The sequence below is a fragment of the Cynocephalus volans genome, chromosome 6 (assembly GCF_027409185.1).
Source record: "Cynocephalus volans isolate mCynVol1 chromosome 6, mCynVol1.pri, whole genome shotgun sequence".
Classification (NCBI taxonomy): Eukaryota; Metazoa; Chordata; class Mammalia; order Dermoptera; family Cynocephalidae; genus Cynocephalus; species Cynocephalus volans.
This window is the reverse complement of record NC_084465.1, coordinates 134,938,545-134,963,463: the sequence shown is the minus strand read 5'-3', so window position 1 is coordinate 134,963,463 and position 24,919 is coordinate 134,938,545. Positions and strand designations below refer to the sequence as shown.

General features: G+C 39.1%; 1 protein-coding gene across 1 annotated transcript; it reads right to left on the bottom strand.

Annotated features, from left to right (window-relative positions):
* Window positions 1-10,679: 10,679 nt before the first annotated feature.
* Window positions 10,680-14,328, bottom strand: MEIG1 (meiosis/spermiogenesis associated 1). Its single transcript, XM_063098609.1, has 2 exons — window positions 14,191-14,328; window positions 10,680-10,808 (listed from the first exon to the last, which is right to left on the bottom strand). Exons 1-2 carry the CDS (start codon window positions 14,326-14,328, stop codon window positions 10,680-10,682), a joined length of 267 nt encoding a protein of 88 aa, XP_062954679.1.
* Between the last annotated feature and the right edge of the window lie 10,591 nt (window positions 14,329-24,919).

Genomic DNA, 24,919 nt, shown 5'->3' with positions numbered 1-24,919 from the left:
GAAAATGGACGCTACAATCTGATGCTTCTTTATGGGCTGCTCAAGATACCCTCTGATTTTGGCAGTGGCCAATGTGTGCGCCCAAGATTGTAACTCATCGGTGCATCATGGAGCACACCTGCAAGAACGAGGTGGCGAGCTCACAGGACACTTTCATCCGCAGCAAACCCTGCAAAGGTCTAGTCTTCCCACTTCATCATCTGGGCCAGGGTGTTAAGGCCAAGACCCCAGTAACAAGAGCCTCATCGTTCTCTCTTCACTGTACTTCCTTTTTGGAGTTCCTTGGTGCCCTTTATTGTTGATCAAAGTAGTGCTAATAATGTTGAACTTTAAAAAGGGTAGAGTCTGCCCTTTCTTCCTAGGAGGTTCCTTGGCTTTGATAAACATTTCCTCATGTCTTTCTCTGCTAGCAGTTCCCATGTCCACCTGGTAGAGAATGGCTTCTTTTGCACCTAACCAGTCTCTATCTCCACCTCTTTCATTTTCCCCTCTCTCTTCCTCCTTTCCCACATCCTATGGTTTGAATGTTTGTTCCTTCCAAAACTCAGGTTGAAATTTAATTGTCATTGTAACAGTATTAAGCAATGGAAACTTTAAGAGGTGATTAGGCCATGAAGGCCCTGCACTCCTGGGTGGAATGAATGCCATTATAAAAGCACAAGTTTGGCCCCCTATTTCCCCTTCTCTTTTTGTGCTTTGTCCTTCTACCATGTGAAGGCAAAGCATTCCTCCTCTCCAGGGTATGCAGCATTCAAGGGGCCATCTTGGAATCAAAATGGCTAAACCTCTTGGCTTCTTGATATTGGGCTTCTCAGCCTCCAAAACTGTGAGCCAACAAATTTCTGTTCTTTGTAAATTACCCAGTCTCAGGTATTCTGTCGTAGCAGCACCAAGACACCACCTCTTCTCTCCTCCTTTTTCATCTCTTCTTTGTCTGTTCTCTCCTTTCTTCCCTCTCTGCCTGTCTCTTAGCATACATATGCTAATAATGATAAAGAAAGAAAGGGGGGCTGGCCCATGGCTCACTTGGGAGAGTGTGGTGCTGATAACACCAAGGCCATGGGTTTGGATCCCATATAGGGAGGGCCGGTTAGTTCACTGGGTGAGCGTGGTGCTGACAACACCAAGTCAAGGGTTAAGATCCCCTTAACACTCATCTTTTAGAAAAAAAAAAAAAAAAGAAAGGAATCAGTTATGCTGACATGCCTAGATTTTAAGTTATCAAAGGATTTTCCCTTTATAGTCAACCATTATCTTGATCAAATATGTCCAAAAATCCAAACTGATGAACCCTAACAATTAGAGAACCACTGATTTCTAGTAATTATTTCTACCAATTGTAAATTCCACAATCAGTAAAATAGCTAAATGAATTCAATACTTCCCTTCATTGATAGGTATCAGAATTAAGGGAGTTGTTTTTCATGAGAGGTAGAAATGTAGGGCTAGATTTAGTTACCACTTCTCCGAATTTAAGAACACATTGATGTCGATACCTTCTGAGAATCACTCAGAAATTACCTCCTTAACCAGAAATGGCAATGGTGAGAAACCTATTACATCCAGTACTTTAAACAGCAAGTCTCCCTGCAGGATGTTTTTCATCCTGCGTGGTTTATTTGTGTTCTGGCCAAGAAGTTCTCAATCAAAGCCATTGACAAACTGCATTATTGTCTTCAGAACACTAAGGCCACAGAGCAAAGATTCTGGGCAATAGCCAGGCAGGGATTTCCAGATGGCTCTGGAGGTGGTTTTTATTAGTGCACATGCCAGGAGGAAGCACTAATGGCAGCTAACACACTTCAGGGAGTGTGTGTGTGTGTGTGGGGGGTGTTCTGACAAGTACTCTTCTTGCTGAGAGCATTTTTAAGGAAGCAGGTCACAAAAAGGCCACAGCCCCTCTTCCAGCATAGGGTCCAGCACTCCATCCCAAGCCAATGGGGATGGTCATGGGGGTGCCAGATTGAGAACTGGGTGGCACGAAGCAGAGAAGAGAATGTGCGTAGGGTGGTCGCCAAAGTCATGAACCAGTGAAGTCCCCCATTCAAGAGACTTTGATCTAGAGCCTGCCTCGTATCACTGTTCTGTGTTATGGAGACTGCAGGGGTATACAAAGCAAAGCTCTTACTCTCATAGAACTAATTTCCCAGTGGGGAAAAATCAGACAATAGCTAACACAGGTAAGTAAAGAGAGACGGGGAGAGAGGGAGAAAATGGGGTCAGCATTGTAGGCGGGGACGTCCTCTCTGGCAAGCTGACATATACACAGAGTGAGGCGTGTGGATGTGTGGCGGTACAGACGTCGCGGCATGACTGGCCTGCTGGCAGAACAGGAAGGAACAAACTGTCTGGAGATAAGGTCAGAAGGTACAGGGCAGCCAGATTGTGCAGTTTTATCTCAGGAGAACCAACTGGTTTCTACTTAAGTCCTGCTTCCTCTCTGCAGGCTGGCCTATCTCTGTACCCATTTTCAGAGCATTGGTGATTTGCTGAGGGTGGGCAGCCAGGGGTGGTGAAGGGGAATGAGAAGAAGGTGGCATGGGAGTTGCTGTGTTTAAGGGCTCTCAGTGTTTCTTCTAATTGGCCAGAGGTGGGACATATGAGAATCTGGGCTAAAAGGTGGCAACGTTCTCCTTAAAAGGTATTGATTAAAATCAGAGTGTGGTGTGGTCAAGCTGTGGCCTTCAATGATTTTGACTTGATCCACAGGACAGAGAGAAATATATTTCCCACCATGACTCAGTCCATGCATGTATTCTTTTCTACTTAATTTTTTTAAAAAAAATGATGACTGTGACTCATTATATTGATTTTACGAGCCACTAGTACAGAGATTCTTAACTCTGGCTGCTCATATCAAGTGCCTCTAGCACTCTGATAAAAATTCTGATGGCTACACCTTATCCCCAGTGATTCTGATGTAGTAAGTCGGAACAAGGCCCTAGTATCTGTGTTAAAAGCTGCCCGACTGGTTCTTACGTGAAGCCAGGGGCGAGATCCTGGCTCTAATGGGTGGTGACCCATATAGTGAATATCACCACTGTGACATGTAAAGATAATCTGAAACCACAGGGCAGGTAGGTTTTTCTTCTTTGGCCCACCATTCCAAATGATGTGAAGCTGCCATTCCCTGCCTGAAACTGCCAATAAAAATTTAATGGTTGGAGTTTTTTTTTTTTTTTGACCGGTAAGGGGATCGCAACCCTTGGCATGGTGTGGTCTGCACCATGCTCAACCAGTGAGCGCACCAGCTATCCCTATATAGGATCTGAACCCGCAGCCTCAGCGCTACCAGCGCCACACTCTCCTGAGTGAGCCACAGGGTTCTTTTAAATGGTTGTTCTTTTAAACATATCAGAAAATAAATTTCCTTCTACAGGTCCCTTCTGGCCTTTAAATTTCCTGCACATCATTAATCTCAGTATTTGGTCTTCTAAAAATTGCACTTTGATCCCAGGCCCACAAAATTCTTCTACTGAGGACACTATAACTGCATCCTACCAGCAAAATCTAGGCCGTCACAAGTGGGCACTAAAATCAAGGTCACCTTTGCTTTAATAATCAGTTTGTTCCTGCATAAGTCCTTTTCTGTTGATTATAACAGAAGATCTGAAACTGGGTAATTTATAAATAAATGAAATTTAGTTCTTACAGTTTTGGAGACTGTGAAGTCCATGGTCCAGGGGGCGCCTCTGGTGAGGGCTTTATTCTGGGTGGGAACTCTCTACAGGGTCCTATGGTGACCAGAGTATCACCTGGTGAGAATGGCAAGAGCAAGAGAAACTAACCTTCTCACTTGCTCTCCTTTTAAAGCCATCAGAACTATGCCCATGACCACCCATTAACAACCCATTCACAAGGGCACAGTCCTCATGATGCAATCACATGTTAAAGGCCCTACCTTCCCCTCCCATATTAGGGGGCAGATTCCAACATGAGCTTGTGGGGACATTCAAACCACAGAGTTCCCTTCAGAGACATTCCAGCCTACTTTGCAGAAACTGTTTCACTTCATCCAGAAAATCTTGCCACCTGAAGGGACCAATAATTGGGTTCATTCTTTTTAGGAAAGCAACACTGCTATTCCCAAAAAGTCTGTAACCTCTAGGGTACCAGTTCTTATATGAACACTGTTTCTGGTCTGGAGGACCAATTAACTAGACAAATTCACTAAGCAAGTGAGACTTCCTACTGTAGCAAATACTTCTTACTGCAGTGATGTAATTACTACTGGTCAGATAAGCAATCTGCAATTAAACTGAAAGAAAAATACACCCAACTGTCAAGAATAGACCCCACTGGACTTTGAGAAATGTTTTCCTAAGGCCTGGGTTTGGTCATTTAGGCCCGCAGCTTTAATGTCTGTGGCAAAGATTGATAACCATTTCACATCTGGCAGTCACTCGTATTGCAGCTGGCTGATCTATCTGTCCACAGTCATTGTCACATCAGATGATTCAATATCTCGTCCTTTAATACAAAAGCAGACATTCTCAGACAGCCTTCTGATCAGCATAATCTTAACACAGTAGTGCACATCTGAATGCCACAGGTTAATGTTTTGCAGCCTGGCATTGTCTGCCTTCAGCCAAAGGGGAAATTGAAAAAGAAATAAGCATCCTGGATAGCCATCAGATGACCCTGGGCCTGACGCCCAAAGGGAGTCAATTTCACAGCACACAGACATCAGATTACACCACTCTCATTGTGACGGAGTGAGACAAAAATAAGAACACGTGGTAATCATGTCTCAGCACAGACAGAAACCAGAACAGGGTTCAAGCTCTATGAAAGAACACCTCTTCTGACTTACATGAGTGATCTCTGCTGCTTTCTTGATAACAGCTTCAGCCCCACTCCACCCTTTCTTATCCTAGATAAAAATTAAGATTATCATAGAATTACCTCTTGCTATAGACTGAATGTTTGTGTTCCCCCAAAATCCATATGTTAAAATCCTAGCCTCTAAGGTGATGGCATTAGGAGATGTGGCTTTTTGGGGGGTGATTATATTTTGAGAGTGCAGCCTTCATCAATGGGATTAGTGACTTTATTAAACAGACCCCAGAGAACTTGTTTGCCCTTTCTGCCATGTGAGTACACAGGGAAAAGAAGCCCATCTATAAAGCAGGAAGCAGGCCCTTATCAGATATCAAATCTGCCAGCACCTTGATCTTGGACTTCTCAGCCACCAGAACTGTGAGAAATAAATGTCTGTTGTTTGTAAGCCACCCAGTCTACAGTATTTTGTTACAGCTTCCCTAAAGCTTTCAATCCAGAGCAAAGCTCTGCTTCCTTGGACCCTCCACAAATCACCTAACACAAGCCCAACCTCTCTAACAAGTTCCTCCTAGAATCCTCTTACTGAGATGTCTTAGGGTTCTCCATGACACAGTCTTCCTTTCTGCACCAAGTTATTAACATATTTTATAATAGGTATATTCCTGTTGATCTTTGGCTGGTGACTATCAATATTACAATAGACAAGAGTTCCTGCCACAGATGAGCAGAGATTTGAAGCGTGGCTAGACCAGAGGGTCAAAGAATGTCTTGTCAAAAATGTATCAGCAAACTTCCAGAATGTACCAGCTAATTTTTATTGTGTTCTTTCTGTGTGCCAGGAATATTAAATATATTACTGTTACTGTACTCAGGTCTGGCTGCCCGCCCCCTCAAGAAGGAAAGAAAAAAAGACTCAGAAGTCAAATAGTTGGTGTTGAGAAAGCAGATGTATTCAGCTGAAGGAGATGCTAGACTATCCCATCTCAAAGACTTAGATTTACTGAGGGGTTTTTAAAGGGGAGGTGGGGTTGAGGGAATGGAATGTGGGAAGTGAAAAGCAGGAGAGAAGGAGACATGAGCTGTGAAGGGTCTGTGTCTACGAGTCAGGTACAATGTCTTGCCAAGGCTTAATCCGTTTCTGTTCTCATTTTCGCTGTTATCTCAGGACCCTGCAAGATTTTGATTTGCTTCAGAGTAGAATCATCTTTTCTGCAGTTTTTTTGCGTAGTTTCATTTCGCAGAGTTCTGGTTGACTTGGCTGGTTCCCAAGGTCAGCTTCGGGTCATTTGGCCTTGATCACTTCTCAAAATCCTACAAGTCTCAAAGAAAGAACTGTTAGCTTTGCAAAGTACTGATTAACTTCTCGGCCTTGTTTTCCTATATAGCAAGCAAGATAAGAAAGTCAGGGGGTGGGAAGAAAGAGTGGAGAGAAAACAAAACTGTCCTGTTTAAAATACGCCCCCCCCCATTCCATCTCCCCACCCTGTCCTGCTGCAACCCAGGTGGTTTTAGGTCCCAACATGGCTTCAGTCCTGCTCACCCCAACAGTCTCGAAGCATCCCAGGTGATGCTAACGGGAGCAAAGATAAACTGTCCTTCTCAAGCCCTCCACAAATTACAGATTCATGAGCAAAACAAATGCAGTCATTGTTTTATGGTTAAAAAGAGAGAGAGAGAGAAGCAAAGTAACTTTCCCAAGGCCAGTCAGCAGGAAGTGGTGGTGATGGCTCCACATTCGAAGCTCTCCATCACTACCTGGCCTCTACCGTTCTGGTAGACTCCAGGGTCTTCAGGATGCCATACAAAATGCAGCTTATTAAACACTGGAAGGTAGGGCATTGAAGCCATAGGCTATCATAGTATTCAAATTGTCCTTGGACAGGCTTCCTGGGGAACCTTCCCAGACAAGATGGGAGGTATCCTAGTTTCATGGAGCCTAGTGCCCTGAGGATCTGACCTAGTTCAGGCATCTCTGGAAGCAGCAGAGGTCTCAGATCACAAATTTGTTGATACTTTGGTGATCTTCATAGAAGAAGAGTTCACCATTTTGGTTTATAGAAATCAGACAGAGAACCTAAGTCCTGATAAAATTTATCTTGAATGTGCTGGCCACAAGCTGTGACCACAGACATTTGTGGTGCATGACTGGGGCAAGGAGGTGTTGCTCAAGGTGGGTTGCCACAGTCACACATGTGAGGCAAGCATCCCCACAGACATGCCTGAAAATGTTTCTCTGTATGCCAAGTACTTATCTGGGATCTAGGCCCAAGGATGGCAGTCGGGATGGTTGGACTGTGACTGTTTGTCCTATAAAAATCAAGAACTGAGAGCAATAGTTTTCAAACTTGATTGCTGTTTTCAACACTTAAGATCACCTGAAGAGATTTTGCTTTTGCATTTGTAAAATGAAAACCAATGCCTGTGTCCCACCCCCATAGATTATGGTTTAACAGGAATGGGGTGGGGCCTAGGCATGAGCACTTTTTAAAAAGCTCCTTGTGATACTGCAATGTGCAACCAGGTTTGAGAACCGCTGATCTTTGGGAAATTCATGGTGAATGAGCAATTGCCAGCTTCTTGACATGTGCAATGCAAGAGTTCATGTGGTAGAAAACTTGATCACCACTGTAACAGTGTTAAGGTGGTGGGAAATTCCATTATGGTATTTGAAAGGTGGGGCCTCTGAGTGGTGACTGGATTGTGAGGACTATCTTATGCCTGTTCCACCATTGTATCTTGGAAGCAGGTAACTTGTTTTAATTTCACAGATGGGACTTTGGATTTCTTTTTGTTGGTACTGGAATAAATTAAGACTTGGGGACTATGAGGATGAAATGAATGTATTTGTATGTGAGAAGGACATGAATTTTGGGGGGCTGGGGCAGAATGCTGTGATTTTACTGTCTCCCAAGCTCATGTTGAAACTTATTGCCAATATGGTGGTGGAAGGTGGGCCCTTTGAGAGGTAATTGGGTCATGCGGACTGTGCCCTCATAAATGAACTGATGTCTTAGGTGTGGTTCTGATGGCTTTATGAGGAGAGCAAGTGAATTTTGCTCTTTTGCTCTTGCCATTCTCTTGCCGTGTGATACCCTGTGTCACCAGGAGACCTTGTAGAGGGTTCCCATGCAGAGGAGGGCCCTCACTAGATGCACCCCCTGGACAGTGAACTTCCCAGCCTCCAAAACTGTGAGAAATAATCTGGGTGCCCCCTCCCAAAAAAATATTTTTTAATTAAAAAAAAACTGTAAGAAATAAATTTCATTTCTTTATAAGTTACCCAGTTTCAGGTATTGTGTTATAAGCACCAGAAATAAACTAATACAGTCACCATGTGGAGTTTAATAGTAGCAAACTCTTGAGTTTCTGGCCCTCTAGCAAGAGAATTTCCTCAGTGATTTTCATTCATCCTTGGATACTGGACCCAAAGCTCAACAATCTGACCCTATTGCTGCTGCAGCCTGTAGTCTGAAAGTGGCAGCTGTGTACCTTGTTTCACTGGGCATTAGAACACCTGTGACTGAAGCTGAGCACCAGCATCTGGTATGGAGCAGGACTGGGCAGCTGTCTTGGCAGAGAGGCTGTCACCATCTTGCACTCAGGCTTGTGAGCCGAGACCCACCACAGTAAAGGCCCATCTGCTACGAGCAGCTGGCAGTGGTTGCACATGGCACTCTCAGCAGCACCATGGTGGTCAGTACAAACAAGCACCTCATAAAAGGTGGCCAGAAAGTAACCCAGAAGAAAGGAATTTATTTGACATTTTCTAAGGAAGATTGGCAAGATGTGAAAGCACCAGCTATGTCCATCATAAGACACACATAATAAGAAAACACTAGTCACAGATACTCAAAGAACCAAAATGGCATGTGGTCTCAAGGGCCATGTTTCTGAAGTGTGTCTTGTGGCAGAAAGATAAGATGGCATTTAGAATTCAAGCTAATTACTGAGACTGTTCCAGGCAAAAACTACCTGACAAACTTCCTTGGAATGGATCTTACCTGTAACAAAATGCATTTCATGGCCCCCAAATGGCAGACCATGAAGTCAGACACTAGGCTGACTTCAAGGCTATGGATAGTTTTCTGTTTCATCTTTCTGTGTAGGTGTGTTTCCTGTGTCTGCTGTAACAAATTAGCACAAACGGAATAGTGGAAAACACTAGTTTATTCTCTTACAGTTCTGGAGGCCAGAAGTCTGAAATGGGTCTTATTTGGTAAAAATAAGGTATTGTTCCTTCTGGAAACTCTGGAGCGAGAATCCGTTTCTCTGCCCTTTCCAGCTTCCAGAGACACTTTCTGCTGTGGCTCCTTCCTTCATCAGTCAGACATCTGCTTCCATCGTCCCATCTTCTCTAAATCTGACGCGCCTGGCGCCATCTTAACAGGACCCTTGTGATTACAATTGGGCCCACCCAGATAATCCAGGATAATTTCTCCATCTCAGTATCTTTAACTTAATTACATCTGCAAAGTTTCTTTTGCCAGTGTAAGCTAACATAGTCACAGGTTCGTGGGATAAGTATGTGGACATTTTGGGGGTCGAGGGTGAGGTGCGAGGGAGCAATTATTCTGTCTACTACAATGGGTTTTACGAGAAATAATAATAATTTTTAAAAAGCGCAGTATAAGATTTAGAAGACTTCTTATGCTCAGCCAAATCTAGAAGAAGATGGTAAAAATCATGAGCAGGGAGGTACAGAGAAGTAGTAAGTAAGGTGATTCCAGGCAGCGTTGGGGAAGGAACAAAAGAGGCTTGCCAATCTATTTATCCTTTCCACAATGCGTTCGTTAAAAAAGAAAAAATGCTGAAGAAACACAAGTTTGAGTTGGGAAAACTCACGGAGTTTCGTGGGGAAGAGAGTGGTTCTGGAAAATGGGAGCTAAAGTTGAATGGACGGATATGAGCCCCTATTGAAAAATCTGTCTAAAAGTCAGGACTTTTTAATGGTGACAAATAAGAAAAATCTCATCAGTGAAAATGTAGTTAAAATTAAAAGAACATCTTTCATTTACTTTGATTCTAGTCAAAACACTCAAGACTCACTAATTTTTGAGAAGGGGACTTCTTAAGGCTAAAGGTTAATATTGCCTTCCTTGCTCGCTGACCCTTTTACGCCATTTCGGCAGTGATTCCAGGCAGCATGAAAACGTAAGTTGTGTCAGGTGGCGGAACCTAGAGGCTGAACCTGGGACAAGTCTTCAAGTGCAAGGCTTCTGTTCAGGAGGGAAAGAACCACTGGTGGCATGGGAAAAGCGGTCAGGCAGGGAGGCACCCAAAAAAGTATTCTCTTCCAGTCGGGTACTACCGCAGGTGACTAAAGCTTAAATTCTACTGGGGAGACTCTGGGAGCCAGTGTAAAACACTCCTCAGACATTCCTCCTGAGCTACAAGGTCTTGGGGGATTTATACACCTACTCCCCATCAGTCATCGGTAGAGGGCTGCTTCCAGGGGGGCATTATTCCTTGGCATTTCCAGTCTGCCCAGCAAGAGGCAAAGGATTCCAGAGGCAAGAGGAAACCCTGAGGCCACGATGTTCTAGCAAGGAGGGGGTTATGGGCGCAGTGCTAATAGTATCTGCTATAAGAAAATGCATCACTAGCCTAAACACTGGAATGGTTTCAAAGGGGGCTTCTCCCCGTGCACCATGGTTATTCTACCATAGTTAAAATGGTCAGAAAGAGCAGGACCAAGAAGGTTACAACTTTAGGGCTTCTGCAGCTATATTTTAGAACAAGACAGTGATGAAGAGACACCAAGTTTCATGGCTTTTGTGTTTCAAAACATTAAGTTGAAGACTGCGCTTCTAATGATTTTGTTAAATGACGAAGATTTACATGATGTAGAATCAAACAATGAATTCTCAAAATACACTTGACAGTGCAAAGAAGAAAGTCTAGTAAACATAAATTTTCACTTTGTGGACCTCCTTGTCATTACATTCCCTCTGTTTGTTGTAGTAATAGAAAGTATTGTCCCTTCTCTGAAGTTTCTTCACATAACCTGTCTCAGGCCAACGATCCACCTGAATATCAAAAACCAGAATACAAAAATTGTAATGCCAATTTTATTTTTACCTTGGAGTCTACTATCAAATTGGTAAAAGTACAACTGACACCAAAATATTAAAGTATAAAATTAAATTTTAAAATGCTTGCACTTTTAGAGTAGTACACACATAGAAAACACATCTTAAATTGCAACCTTAAACTGTGGAACAACTAATTTAGTGCTTTTCTTTAGGGCCTAATTTCTAGATTAAATTTCTATACCGTGTCCAAGAAGAGAAAACATTCAAAATAACCTAATTTCATTCTTCTTATGTTTACAAATAACTTTAAACATTACGATTTCTAAAATTAACACCCCAGGAGGAAATTAGGGCTAGGCCCAGGCCCTGTTCTGAAAGCACCACCTGCTTGATTGTTGATGCTGTGCAGTGCCTAAAGCGACTAGATTCAAGAGATATGCAAAGGCACATGTGTATTTCCTTCTGCCCAAATCTCAAGTTCACCTTGAAATCCAATTTTTAATAGAAATTTGAGGTCATGAATATAGTCCTCTACTGCTCCCCACTATTCTTTTTAATAAGCCATACTAGTTTGCTTAATTTATCATCTGGCTTGATCTAAAATTTGGACATTTCCCCCCTTTTTCTCCAAATACAATGTTATGCCCTCTTGATCAGGTTAATGCATTTTTGTTATTGTTAAATACATTCCTTTTGGATTTTGTGAGATGCACTTTATCATAGTCAAAAACCCCATTATTCGGGTTTAGAAAATCAAATCCTGTTCTTCAGCATCATTTATACAGGCATGCCTTCTCAGATTCCCCACTTAGAAATCACAGCTTTCAATTGGAAGAAAAGATAAATACACTCTGTGTCACCATGTCTTTTATTTTCTAATAATGCATTTTCTTTTTTTCTGTTATCTCATTTATTCACAAATTAGCAAAAATAGGTAGCAGCGTATCTGATAAATCTCAGCAGGCCCTCTGACATAGACATTATAGGAAAAAGCCTGCCTCTGTGGCTTTAATTACCCTCAGCAGGAAAAGGAGATGTTCTCAAGAAGCTCTTTTCCCCTTGGGTCCAGGAGCAGGTTATATTTCACTTACTAGCTTCTAAAAACCATCTCTTTCAGTGAATAAACAGTGCAACCGTTACCTCTTCAGAACATCCAGAGCCACTTTATATGAAATAATCTTCAAAAGAGCTAGTTACGTCCTCTGCTCATTGATCTCCAGATACCAGATAGTTTTCTTTTTACATCCCTTGCCATTTCTGATTTTTTTTTTTTTTCTTCTCAGCTTTTAACTTGATCATTCTCATTCGATCTAGGAAACCTTCATTCCTTTGTTGGAATGGAATGATAGGATCCAGTTACCTTCTCCTGAGGCAGGGACATCAGTAGCACTAATAGCACCCAAAAGATGCATGCTTCGGGGAAGGAGAAAGAACTTGGCTCAAACCTACTGCACACTGGTAGGGACGTACCCATCAAGGCAAGCTGTCAGTTACCATCCCTTCCATCCTTTCGGGCCTACTGAAAATGTCACTGGGGGCACAAAGCCTTTTCTGAGGATTGTCCCCAAAAGGAAGTGATTTTGTCTTCCTCTCAATTCCTGTGCGTCTTTGTCTTAAGGCACATATACTCTGATTTGCATAAGGTTTTGTTGTTTTTGTTACTGATCTTCTACTCCAAGATGAGAATAAAAGCTATCATTCATTCAACACTTACTATTCATACACTCAACAAATTATTATCGAACCCTACAAGGTCAGGCACATCAAATACATGATTTTACTGAGTTCTTGTGACAATTTTCTAAAGCAGGCTCTGCCGTGGCCATTTTACAGTTGAGGAGATGGAGACTCAATGAAGTTAACAACCCTTTCAGGACCACCCAATTAATGAGAGGCAGAGCCAGGGTGCAAACCTTGAACCAACTGACTCTGAAGCCTGCCTTCTACCCATTGGTTCGCTGGATTTCTTGAGGCCAGGCACTCTCATACCTATTTTTTATCTTCTAAAGCACTTGGCACAGACATTTGCACATGGGTGGTATCCAATAAATCCATACTGAATTGAAATGCAAGAACCTCTTTATGATTGCTAAGTCATAAATAGGGCTATTTTTCCCTTTGTTACGTGCGCGCACACACAAAAACACCCACCCACTCCTCTTAATTGCTTTTTGTGACTTTCCCTTTAAGGAAGTTCTTTGCGTTCTCTTAAATCTGATTTTATCTCAATAACAACATTTTGGGGCCTGGGGGTGTGGGTGCAGGAGTGACAAGAACACAAATATGTTGATCCTGGGTCCTGTATATCTACCAATCTTAAGGGAAGTTATGAAGTTTATTTTTGAACAGCATTAAAATGCTTGTGTTTTACCTATTTAAAAGCCATAGATGGTACAATACGGAAAACTCCCTTTCGGTAATGGGGACAGAGTAAAATGTTAGTTGATATGAGGGGACAGATATGAGAGTCACAGTAGTCAATGATCAGCATTTTTAACTTCATTCCTCATTGATCCTAATAATGTCTGTTAAATTATTGCTTTTAAATTAAAGAGCCTATTACATTTTAGTTCTGTATTGCCTCCATTTCTTTTCCTATCTGCTTTTTCAGGAAATATTAAGTAGAGGCCAAAGAGCAGAATGAAGGAAGAAGAAGAGATTATATAAAGGTCTGAAAAATCCATACATGAATTAGTCTCTGAAAAATGGCAAATAATAAAAAATAGAATAATGTAAAATAAAAAGCTGAGTTAATAATAAACCCTGTGTTTTAACCCCAAAGCCAAAAATTGATATGTTTATGAATACTATGTCAAATTCTATAATCATCTTAAATTCTCCATCTCCTGGTAGGCAGTAGAATGAGTCCAAAAAATCACATCATAAACTAGTGCCCAGGTCTGGAGTTTGGTCTAGGCTTTGTAAAGCAAAGCTCTGTCTCTACTGTCTCAGGAAATCCTGCAATGTACAGCCAAAACAATAGTTTTTGTTGTCATGTATACCCTTCATAAAAAAAAACATAGAAATTAACTCCTTTCCAATTCATGGTTAAAATAAAAAAGAATAGGAGGGAAATAATGTTTATACAACAAACTGAATATCTGATAATTACCTAAGTGAGCGAAAAAGAGCCTGCTTACATGGTCTGCCATAAAAGATTCATCTAGCAGAGCACAGTTGCTCAGTAAACACTGGAAAATTTTGAATGTGTCCAGCTGAGGGACTAACCTTTTCCCCAATCTGCCTGGCAAATCACTCTTCTGGGCCTTAGTCTCCCTGAAGTTACTCTCTGGTTCCTTGTTTTTTGTTTGTTAAATACTTCTCACCATCTAACAAACTCATTTTGAGTTCAGGTTTGCAGAGGCATAAATCTTACCATAGAAACTTGTTTTACTTGTTTATATTCAATTTCATCCCGATATCCTGCTTGTTGAAATCTGTACAGATTTTCTATCTCGTCTGACCATTTTTTGGCACGACTGATTGATTTTGGTTTCACATCAGAACTAGCCATGGCTACAGAGGCCTTATTACCAATTATTTCTGAAAGATGTTAAAACAACATTAATAGATAACATAATCATGACAATTTTGAAAGTTCTTTTAAGAGTGAACAAAAGAAACACCTAAAAATTATATAGAGAGTTGAATATCCCATGAAATATATTAAATTTTTAACATTCAATTCCAAGACTGAGAAGGATTCATGCTCTACTTTGGAAAAAACAAAAACCGCAGAAAACCCTGAAAAGTACATAGAGAACTGTTTATTTGTTCATCAAATAAAATTGCGTTTGGAGATAGGGAGTGATGTTCTAAAAGCTGTATACCAATTCTGGTGTGCCAGACATAGTTTGCACATTTCTGAAAACATGCTCTTACTTGTAACTGCTCAGTAGATTGTCAAAATACCGCAGCACCACCATTCCATTTAATTATATTACAAACAGCGTGCCTCTTTTCTTTTCCTTAAAAAAGGAATGTAAGATCAATCTTCTCACCCTCTTTCCTTTCTTGTTGCTAGGAAGCAATGGTTTCTTCTTTTTCCATTTCTTAATCGCTTGGAGACATCTCAATCACTGCAACCCATTTACTTAGATCACTGTGGCTCCTGATCCTCTGATACACCAATGTGAGAAGACAGACTAACACAAATTCCATGCAAGCCTTATGGCTGTCATGATACCGAGATCCCTGATTTTAAAACAGCATAGGAGGTCACTAATGGTCTTGGAAATTCAAATATTCAACTCTAGTTCACGGAACTGTCTATTCACCAATCAGGTTTTTCAAAGACATAATCTTGTACTTGTTTATCTCAGCTACTTCCTATTATATTACAAAAATATATCAGTCATTTAACTGAAATAAAGTGCTTGGAATTTTCACCATGATTCCTTGAATCCATTATTCCACTAAAATGTATTTCTGTTGGTTGAAATATATTAAAGTCAGACTTCATAAAGTAGATTCTGTAAATGAATTAATATTTTTTGAATTCTTTTCAATCACAATGAAAAATTCTCATTACGTTAAAAAAAAGTCAAGAAATACATCAAAGTTCAAAAAAGAAAAGGCAAAGTAATCATCACATCAATTATAAATATCCATCCTTAACATTGGGTGAACATCATCCCAAATATATGGTGATTAGGATAGAGATTAAAAGTTTTATTAAAAAAAGCTTCACAGTAAATGCTTTTACAAGAGTAACACATTTAGCTGTATCTGGATTTAACAGGGGGAAAAGTACGGATCAGAAATAAAATTGAGAGACTTGCTGAATTTCAGATGAATGTTTCTTCAATATGAAAGACATAGCCTAGAAGTTCCCTTGATGGTTAATAAAAAAAGGTAATGAAGACTGTTAGGAGGTTAAGAGTCATTCATTTCAACTCCATGTATCAGTCACACATGAGTACTCTTTTCTAAGAAAAATAAGGAAATGGGTGTTATGCTCCTCCTACCTCCTCTAGATTTTTGCTACATTATTTAACATTCTAAAGATTATGGCCTTTACATTCTCTTCTGAAACCATAACTCCCACTGTTGTATGGACTTAGCTCCAGATTGAAATGAATTTAATGAAGTCATTTACGTCACATAAGTTTTTCCCTGATGAAAGTAGCAACAACATACGCAGATATATCATGAGTATTGCCGTTGGCATTTTTTCCAATGTGCACACCAACATGGGTATTGATCAGACCAAAGAAAATTAGGATTTTGTTAGTATGTCTAAAACATTTGATCCTTAGTTATTGACTTAGGTTCAGACTCATGTTGCATTTTAAGGCAATTCAGTGTTATGGTATGGTACAAATTTCTGTAAAATTTGGAATTCCTGAAGAAACAGTAAAGTTATGTTTCAGTGAAACTCTTGTCCTTTAATTCCTTTCATTTTAATGGGAATTTCACTACTTCGGTGATGCACAGTATACTAGCTTTGACCAACGAATGATTTGCACATGTGTGGTAGAGCCTGATAATCCATTTATATATATATATACATATATATAAAATTATCTATAGGACATGAGTATACAAAGGAGAGGTTTTCAAAAAGTTCACGGAAAGGTTTATACTAGCTTTTAATTTTATTTTTCCATGAACATTTGAAATACCCTCAGATTTAGTACAGGAAAAGTGATGCCAAAAAGCATGAAAGGGTGAAAAAGTGTGAATTCACTGTATTAAACATACTTTCAAAATTAGTCATATTTTTATATGGATTGAGGGGAAGTATTACTTACATTGTTTTTACAGATGAAGGACGTTTTCTAAAAGTAGTGGTACAATTTTAATTTTTGTTTTATCTAAGCCATTTGGGCTTTAGGCTTGGCTTTTTGACACATAATAAAACACATTTATTTGATCATATTCATTCAAGAAGTATTTTACTGAATGTAATGTATGTAACCTTTCATCACTTTCAGGTCAAACAACATGTCAACTATTCATATAAAAATGCTACATTTAATAAAAAAGCAGAAAATATACTGCATTCAGTTGGACTTCTGGTGAAACAAACTTTTTTTTTTCCAGTAGAAATACACATCTTTCTAGGTATTATCAAAGCATTTCTTATATATATTTATATTTTTTTTTTCTTAATTTTATTTTATTGGCTATGCATATTCATGGGGTACAAAGCTGACCTTCACCACTTGCACCCAGGATGTGATGGTCAAATCAATAGATCAACCACATTGTATATCGACAAAATAAAATTAAGGAAAAAAAATAGTATCAGAATGCCCATTACCACAAATTACAATTATTCCCCATGTCCCACACCAAATTAATCCCTGACTTCCCTCCCCACCCACCCACAACCCTATGTATACTTTTTCCCATCCGTGAGTCCAAGATACCAGTGTGGTCTTTCCTTTCTTCTTTCTCTCTTAGTTCCTACTTATAAGTGAGGACATGGGGTATTTTTCCCTCTGTGCCTGGCTTATTTCACTTAAAATAATTTTCTCCAAGCTCATCCATGTTGCTGCAAATGGCAGAATTTCATTCCTTTTTATGGCAGAGTGGTATTCCATTGTGTATATATACCACAGTTTCCTTATCCAATCATCCACCAATGGACATTTAGGTTGCTTCCATATCTTGGCTATGGTAAACAGAGCTGTGATGACCACGGGAGTGTACGTATCCCTTCAAAAAGATGATTTTCATTCCTTTGGGTATATACCTAGAAGTGGGGTTGCTGGATCGTATCGAAGATCTATCTGTAGTTGTTTGAGAAACCACCATACTGTTTTCCATAGTGGTTGTACTGATTTACAGTCCCACCAACAGTGCAGGAGCATTCCCTTCTCTCCACACCCTCACCAGCATTTGTTATTCTTTGTCTTTTTGATTGTAGCCAAACTAACCAAGGTGAGGTGATATCTCAATGTGGTTTTCATTTGCATTTCCCTGATGATTAGTGATGTTGACCATTTTTTTTTTTAAGTGCCTTTTGGCCATTTGTATGTTTTCCTTTGAAAAATGTCTATTCAGTTCCTTTACCCATTTTTTAATTGGATTTTTTTTTTTTTTTTTTTTTTACTGTATAGTTGTTTGAATTTCTTGTATATTCTGGATATTAATCCCTTGTCAGATGTATAGTTTGCAAATATTTTCTCCCATTCTGTAGGTTGTCATTTCACTCTTGATTGTTTCCTTTGCTGTGCAGAAGCTTTTTAGTTTGATATAATCCCATTTATTTATTTTTTCTTTTGTTGCTTGTGCTTTGGGCTCATGTTCATAAAGTCTGTGCCCAGACCTACTTCCTGAAGTGTTTCCCCTATATTTTCCCTTAGTAGTTTTACAGTTTCAGGTCTTATACTTAAATATTTAATCCATTTTGAGTGGATTTTGGTATGTGGTGAGAGGTTCAGGTCTAGTTTCATTCTTCTGCATATGGATATCCAATCCCTAGCACCATTTATTGAAGAGGCAGTCTTTTCCCCAAGGTATGTTTTTGTCAAAAATCAGTTGGCTGTAAGTATGTGGGTTGATTTCTGGGTTCTGTATTCTGTTCCACTGTCCAAGTGTCTATTTTTATTCCAGTACCATGCTTTTCCAGTTACTATAGCCTTGTAGTATAATTTGAAGTCAGGTAGTGTTATACCTCCAGCTTTATTTTTTTGCTCAGGATCTGCTGAAGTCCAGCTTCAGCGAGGGATGGGTACCCAAAAAGGGATGGAGAGGGTCGGTGAAAATAACAAACACAGACAGAGACCTCAATGCATCAATATGCACGTTCTCTCTCTGCATGCTGTCAGTGTGTAGCAGCTGGAGCCCAGTAGAGCATGAGACAATGCCTTTTATTTAGATTTTTCTCTGCAGGGGGGTTTTGGGTACTATTTTTATTGTATCAGCAAGCTTAAATCAATTGTCCAAAAAGCAGGGAGGAAACTTTTTTAGAGGTCAGCCAGTCCTTTCCTTTTGTCAGCATGTCTCAGGTTATCAACTCATGATTCTTTTTCCTGGAATCATGTTATCAGATCGAAACCATCCCTTCATTGTCTTGAAGTTATCTTGTGACCTTTTTCTGTTAGCAAGCTTGTGGTTAATATCCACCCTATTAACAGGGTGGCAGCTATTAAAATGTAAATACAACTTTGCTAAAAGGAAAAATGTTAACATTTAAATTCTAATGGGGGTCTAATGATTTTATGTTCTAATGGAATGAACCTACTATTCATATGGAAAAAGAACAGTGGATATTTGAGCAGCATTATCATGCACATTTTAAGGTTATGCATTGGCTGTGGCCCTGTAATCTTGATCTAAATGTCAAAGTATCATTGGGCACAACACCATCCCTCACAAAACCAGTTGCACTCTCTTATTTTTCTAAGATCTAATTTTGCAGGTTTAATAATTTTACAGCATATATTTTTATCCCAACACCTGATTCTTAATGATTTATTTAAAACTGGACACCACCAAGTAAAGGGAATTCTATGGTTTCATTCCCATACACTTAATTTATCCCAATCATATAATTTCCCATTAATAGCAACCATTCTCTTGCCATTAATATAATCTCCAGTAAATGATGTTTGCCAACTTACATCATATTTCGGACATCCCCCTAGGGGGATACCAAATTTTTCCTTTCCCCATTTTATATCCCATGTAACCATTTACCCAGATGGTGGGAAGAGGATGGGGACTTCTTTTATTTATTAATTTCTCTGGTAAAGGCAATTGCTCATGATTAATCGTGACTGATGTTTTTGAAACATCCATTGGCATAATTAATTGACTCAAAAGGGACAATTTGGAATTGTTCAATCTTCCCAGATCTTTGGTGGGACTATCTAATTTTATGACAACAACTATTTGTGTGTCATTTTCTGCATCTTTTGGAAACTCAGGAAACTGCCACGCTGACCAAAACATCAAAAGAGAGGGTAAAAGCAGTACCACTATGCCAAGGCAGAGATCCTTACAGCGAAAGCAAGTGCTCATAGCCATGGTCCTGCCAGCAGCTCTCCCTCTGGCGGCCTTGCCAACTCGAAGAGGGCAGCCCAAGCTATTCTTTTCAGGATTCCACCATGGCGTGGACCGTGCCAAGGATCGCTTTGGCTATTTGGGTTCTTTTATTGTTCCATATGAATGTTAGGATTATTTTTTCTATTTCTGTAAAGAATCTTATTGGAATTTTGATGGGGATTGCATTGAATCTGTAGATCACTTTGGGTAGTATGGACATTTTCACAATGTTAATTCTTCCAATCCAAGAACATGGAATATCTTTCCACCTTTTTATGTCATCTTTAATTTCTTTCAGCAGTGATTTGTAGTTTTCATTGTAGAGCTCTTTCACTTCCTTAGTTAAATTGATTCCTAGGTACTTAATTTTTTTGGTGGCTATTGTAAATGGGCTTAATATCTTGAGTTCTCTTTCTGTTAGTTCACTATTGGAGTATATAAATGCAACTAATTTCAGGGCATTGATTTTATATCCTGAAAACTTACTAAAAACAGTAATTAGCTCTAAGTTTTTTCATAGAGTTTTTAGGTTTTTCTCTATATAAGATCATGTCATCTGCAAATAGGGACAGTTGGACTTCATCTTTTCCAATCTGGATGCCCTTTATTTCTTTTTCTTGCCTGATTGCTCTGGCTAGTAACTCCAGTACTATGTTAAATATGAGTGGTGAGAGTGGGTATCCTTTTCTTGTTCCTGTTCTTAAAGGAAAAGCCTTTAGTTTCTCCCAATTTAGGATGATATTGGTAATGGGTTTGTCATAGATGGCTTTTATTGTGTTGAGATACTTCCCTTCTATACCTAATTTGCTGAGAGCTTTTATCATGAAGGGATATGGGAATTTTGTTGAATGCTTTCTCTGCATTTATTGACATAATCATATGGTTTTTGTCCTTGATTTTGTTGATGTGGTGTATCATATTTATTAACTTGTGTATGTTAACCATCCTTGAATCTCTGGGATGAATCCCACTTGATCATGGTGTATAATTTTTTGATGTGTTGTTGTATTCTGATTACTAGTATTTTATTGAGGATTTTTGTGTCTATATTCATAAGAGATATTGGTCTGTGGTTTTCTTTTTTTGTTGTATCTTTGTCTGGTTTTGGTATCAGGAGATACTGGCCTCATAGAATGAGTTGGGGAGGGTAACCTCTATTTCAATTTTTTGGAATAGTTTGAAGAGAATGGGTATTAATTCCTCTTTAAAGGCTTGGTAGAACTCAGCAGTAGAGCCATCAAGTCCTGGGATTTTTTTTGTTGGAGGCTATTGATTACTGCTTCAATCTCTTTGCTAGTTATTGGTCTGTTAAGATCTCCTATGTCTTCTTGGTTCAGTCTTGGTAGTTTGTATGTGTCCAGAAATTTATCCATTTCCTTCAGGTTTTCATATTTGTTGGTGTATAGTTGTTTGTAATAGTCTATAATTATTATTATTATTTTTTTGTATTTCTGTGGTATCAGTTGTAATGTCTCCTTTTTCATTTCTGATTTTTGTAATTTGGGTCTTCTCTTTTCTTTTTTCATTTCTTTTTTTGTTACCCTAGCTAATGGTTTGTCTATTTTGTTTATCTTCTAAGAAAAACAAGTTTTTATTTCATTAATCTTTTGTGTCATTTTTTTGGGACTCTATATCATTTAGTTCTTCTCTAATATTATTTCTTTCCAGCTACTAACTTTGGGATGGGATTGTTCTTGTTTTTCTAGTTCTTTTAGGTATAGGGTTAGGTTGTTCACTTGAAGTCTTCCAGTCTTTTTGTCGTAAGCATTTATTGCTGTAAACTTGCCTCTTAGTACTGCTTTAGCCGTATCTCACAGGTTTTGATATGATGTGTCTTTATTTTCATTGTTTTCTAGATATTTTTTGATTTCCTGTTAAATTTCTTCTTGGACCTATAGGTCATTAAGGAGACTGTTGTTTAATTTTCATGTATTTGTATGTAGTCTTGAGTTTCACTTCTTATTAACTTCTAGTTTTAATCCATTATGGTCTGAAAAGATAGTTGAGATAATTTTGATTGTTTTTTAGTTATTGAGACTTAATCTGTGGTCTAATATGTGACCTGGGGAATGTTCCATGTACTGATGAGAAGAATGTATACTCTCTTGTGGAAGAAATGTTCTGTAGATATCTTTCAGGTCCAATTGGTCTAAAGTGTCATTTAAATCCTGTGATTCTCTGTTGATTTGTTGCCTGGAGGATCTGTCCAATGATGAGAGGTCCCCTACTATTATCATTTTGGGGTCTCTTTCTTTAGGTCTAGCAGTGTTTGCTTTACATATCTGGGTGTTCCAGTGCTGGGTGCATAGATTGTTATGTCTTCTCACTGAATAGATCCCTTTATCATTTATAGTGGCATTCTTTGTCTCTTTTTATGTTTTTTGGTTTAAAGTCTATTTTATCTGAAAAAAGAATAGCGACTCCTACTTGTTTCTGGTTTCATTTGTGGTATATCTTTTTCCATCCCTTCACTATTACTCTGTGTGCATCTTTACCAGTGAGATGAGTCTCTTCAAGACAATGTATTGTTGGGTCTTGCCTTTTGATCCAATCTGTCAGTCTGTGTCTGTTGAGTGGGGTGTTTAATCCATTTACATTTAGGGTCATTATTGAGCGATATTTTGCTATTCTTGGCTTTTTGTTTTATGGCTTTTTGTTTAGATGGTTTAAGTATCATTTGTTTCTTTCTTCTCCTTTGATTATTGGTCATCAATGTTTGTGGGTTGAGGTGGTGAGATTTAGTTTCTTTTATCTTTCTCACTTGCATTTGTGTTTTACTAGTGGGTTTTGTTCTTACTTGTGCATTCATGTTAGTGATTAATGTTTTTTTGGATTCTAGGTGCAGGACTCCCCTATGGATTTCTTGCAGTGCTGGTCATGTGGTGTTGAACTCCCACAATTTTTGTTTGTCTGAGAAATACACTATTTCTCCCTCATTTCTGAAGGATAACCTTGCTGGGTACAGTATTCTTGGCTGGTAGTTTTTTTCTTTTAGTACTTTGAATATGTCATCCCATTTTTTTCTTGCCTGTAGAGTTTCAGTTGAGACATCTGCTGTTAGTCTGATGGGGGCTCCCTTATAAGTGACTTGACTCTTTTCTCTTATTGCTTTTAGGATTCTCTCTTTGAGCTTTTCCAGTTTGACTATAATGTGTCTTGGAGAGGATCTTTTTGGATTGAATCTGTTTGGGGATCTTTGAGCTTCCTGGATCTGAAGGCCTGCATCTCTTCCTATACCTGGGATGTTTTCTTTTATTATTTCATTGAATATATTTTCAATGCCTTTTCTCCTCCTCTTCAGGAACACACAATACAGATGTTTGTGCACTTAAAGTTGTCTGCTAGCTCTCTTAGACATTCTTAGTTTTTTAAAATTCTTTTTTCCTTTTTTTTGGTCTGCCTTGGTTATTTCATAAAGAACATCTTTGAGTTCAGAAATTCTTTCTACCACGTGTTCTAATGTACTGTGTTTTTTATTTCATTGGACGTGTGTTTCAGTTCCAGGAGTTCTACTACATTCTTTTTGAAGGTATTAATCTCTTTGTAAATTTCCTCCTTCATATTCTTGATATTTTTTCTAGTTTCATTGTGTTGTCTTACAGAGTCCTCTCTTACCTCATTGAATTTCCTTAAGATAGTTACTTGGAATTCCTTTTCAGTCATTCAAAGGTATACCCTGGTCTGTAGGGTCTGGTACTTGAAAGTTACTGAATTCCTTTGACAGTGTCATATTTTCTGATTTTTTTCATATTTCTAGTATCTCTACATTGATTTCTGGACACTTGGCAGATCAGTTGCTTCTCCTATTCATCTGGAATAGACTTGGAAGAGAGAGACTTATTCCTCTTTTTCCAGGCTCCTCCAGTGACTCTCCTTGTGTTGATGAAGTCAAATATGTGGCGGGCCAACTGCACAATGGTTGTGTATGTTTTTAAGGGAGCGAGCCATCCTTGCAACAGAAGTAGCTGTGGTGGTGGATTTTGTGGACCACCTCTGTGAAAGATGTGCAAGGCCTTGTGGTGGTGGTGTGGGGTCTTGTCTGGCATGCCAGCTGCTCAAGGGGCTGGGAGGTGAGCTGTCTGGGTCTCCTGCCTGCCTGGCTTGATATTATCAAGCATTTCAAACTTTTGTTTTCCCAAAATATCTAGAGGGCATGTCAAGGTTATTTTCACCATAGTAGGAACCCTAGTGGCATCCTCATCAATTTGTGACAACAAAAAAATGAACGTTGTTCATGCCATAGTTGAAGAGGACAGAAGATTAACAACCGAAACAATATCCAACACCATAGACATCTCAACTGGTTCAGCTTACACAATTCTGACTGAAAAATTACAGTTGAGCAAACTTTCTATAAATATACAGTGGTGGCAAAACTATAATATAATGTGGTGGTGCAAATTTCATATTTTTGATCAGTCAATTTATGAAAAATACAAACTAAAATTAGAAAAGATCAACTTACAATTTCTTGATTAAATATTTCAGTTATTCTGGGACATTCAGCTGCAGTACTAATTCACCTAGTAACATTCAGCACTTTCAAACAGTGGTTTATTTACTGACAGTTGTGGCAAAAAAAAGAATTGATATAAAATACATTTGACCTCTATAATACTAAATTGTAAAACTGTATCTCCACAAACAGGAAATAGCAATCAATGCCTGGGTTTCCAGTTTGCAAAAACTGAATTTTATTAAATACTATTAGGGTTTGTAACAGTATTTAAAAAACCCCACCAATCTCAAATCCCTGACAATCTAAAGATGTAAGAGCCTCTGATGTAACCAGCCACCTCCAAACCCTTTTAATCTCCATTTCTCTCTGAAAAATGTTTTTAATTTTCCTGGTATTAAAACCCCAGGGCCATTAGCCTCTCTAATCTTCCACTTCTTTCCCCTTTTTATTATTTCTGTTCCTAAGAAGCAGCAGGGTATGGCCGAAAATTCCTTTAACTAGCATGTAACCTTGGCCAAGACAGTGCACATTCCTGTGCCTCAGTTTCCTCAACTGTAAAAGGTGGAGCATTAGACAGTCTGTAAAGTCCTCACATTCCCCGTTCCAATGTCGTTGGGTAAAAAGAGAAAGCAGTTCCCAAAATAAGCCT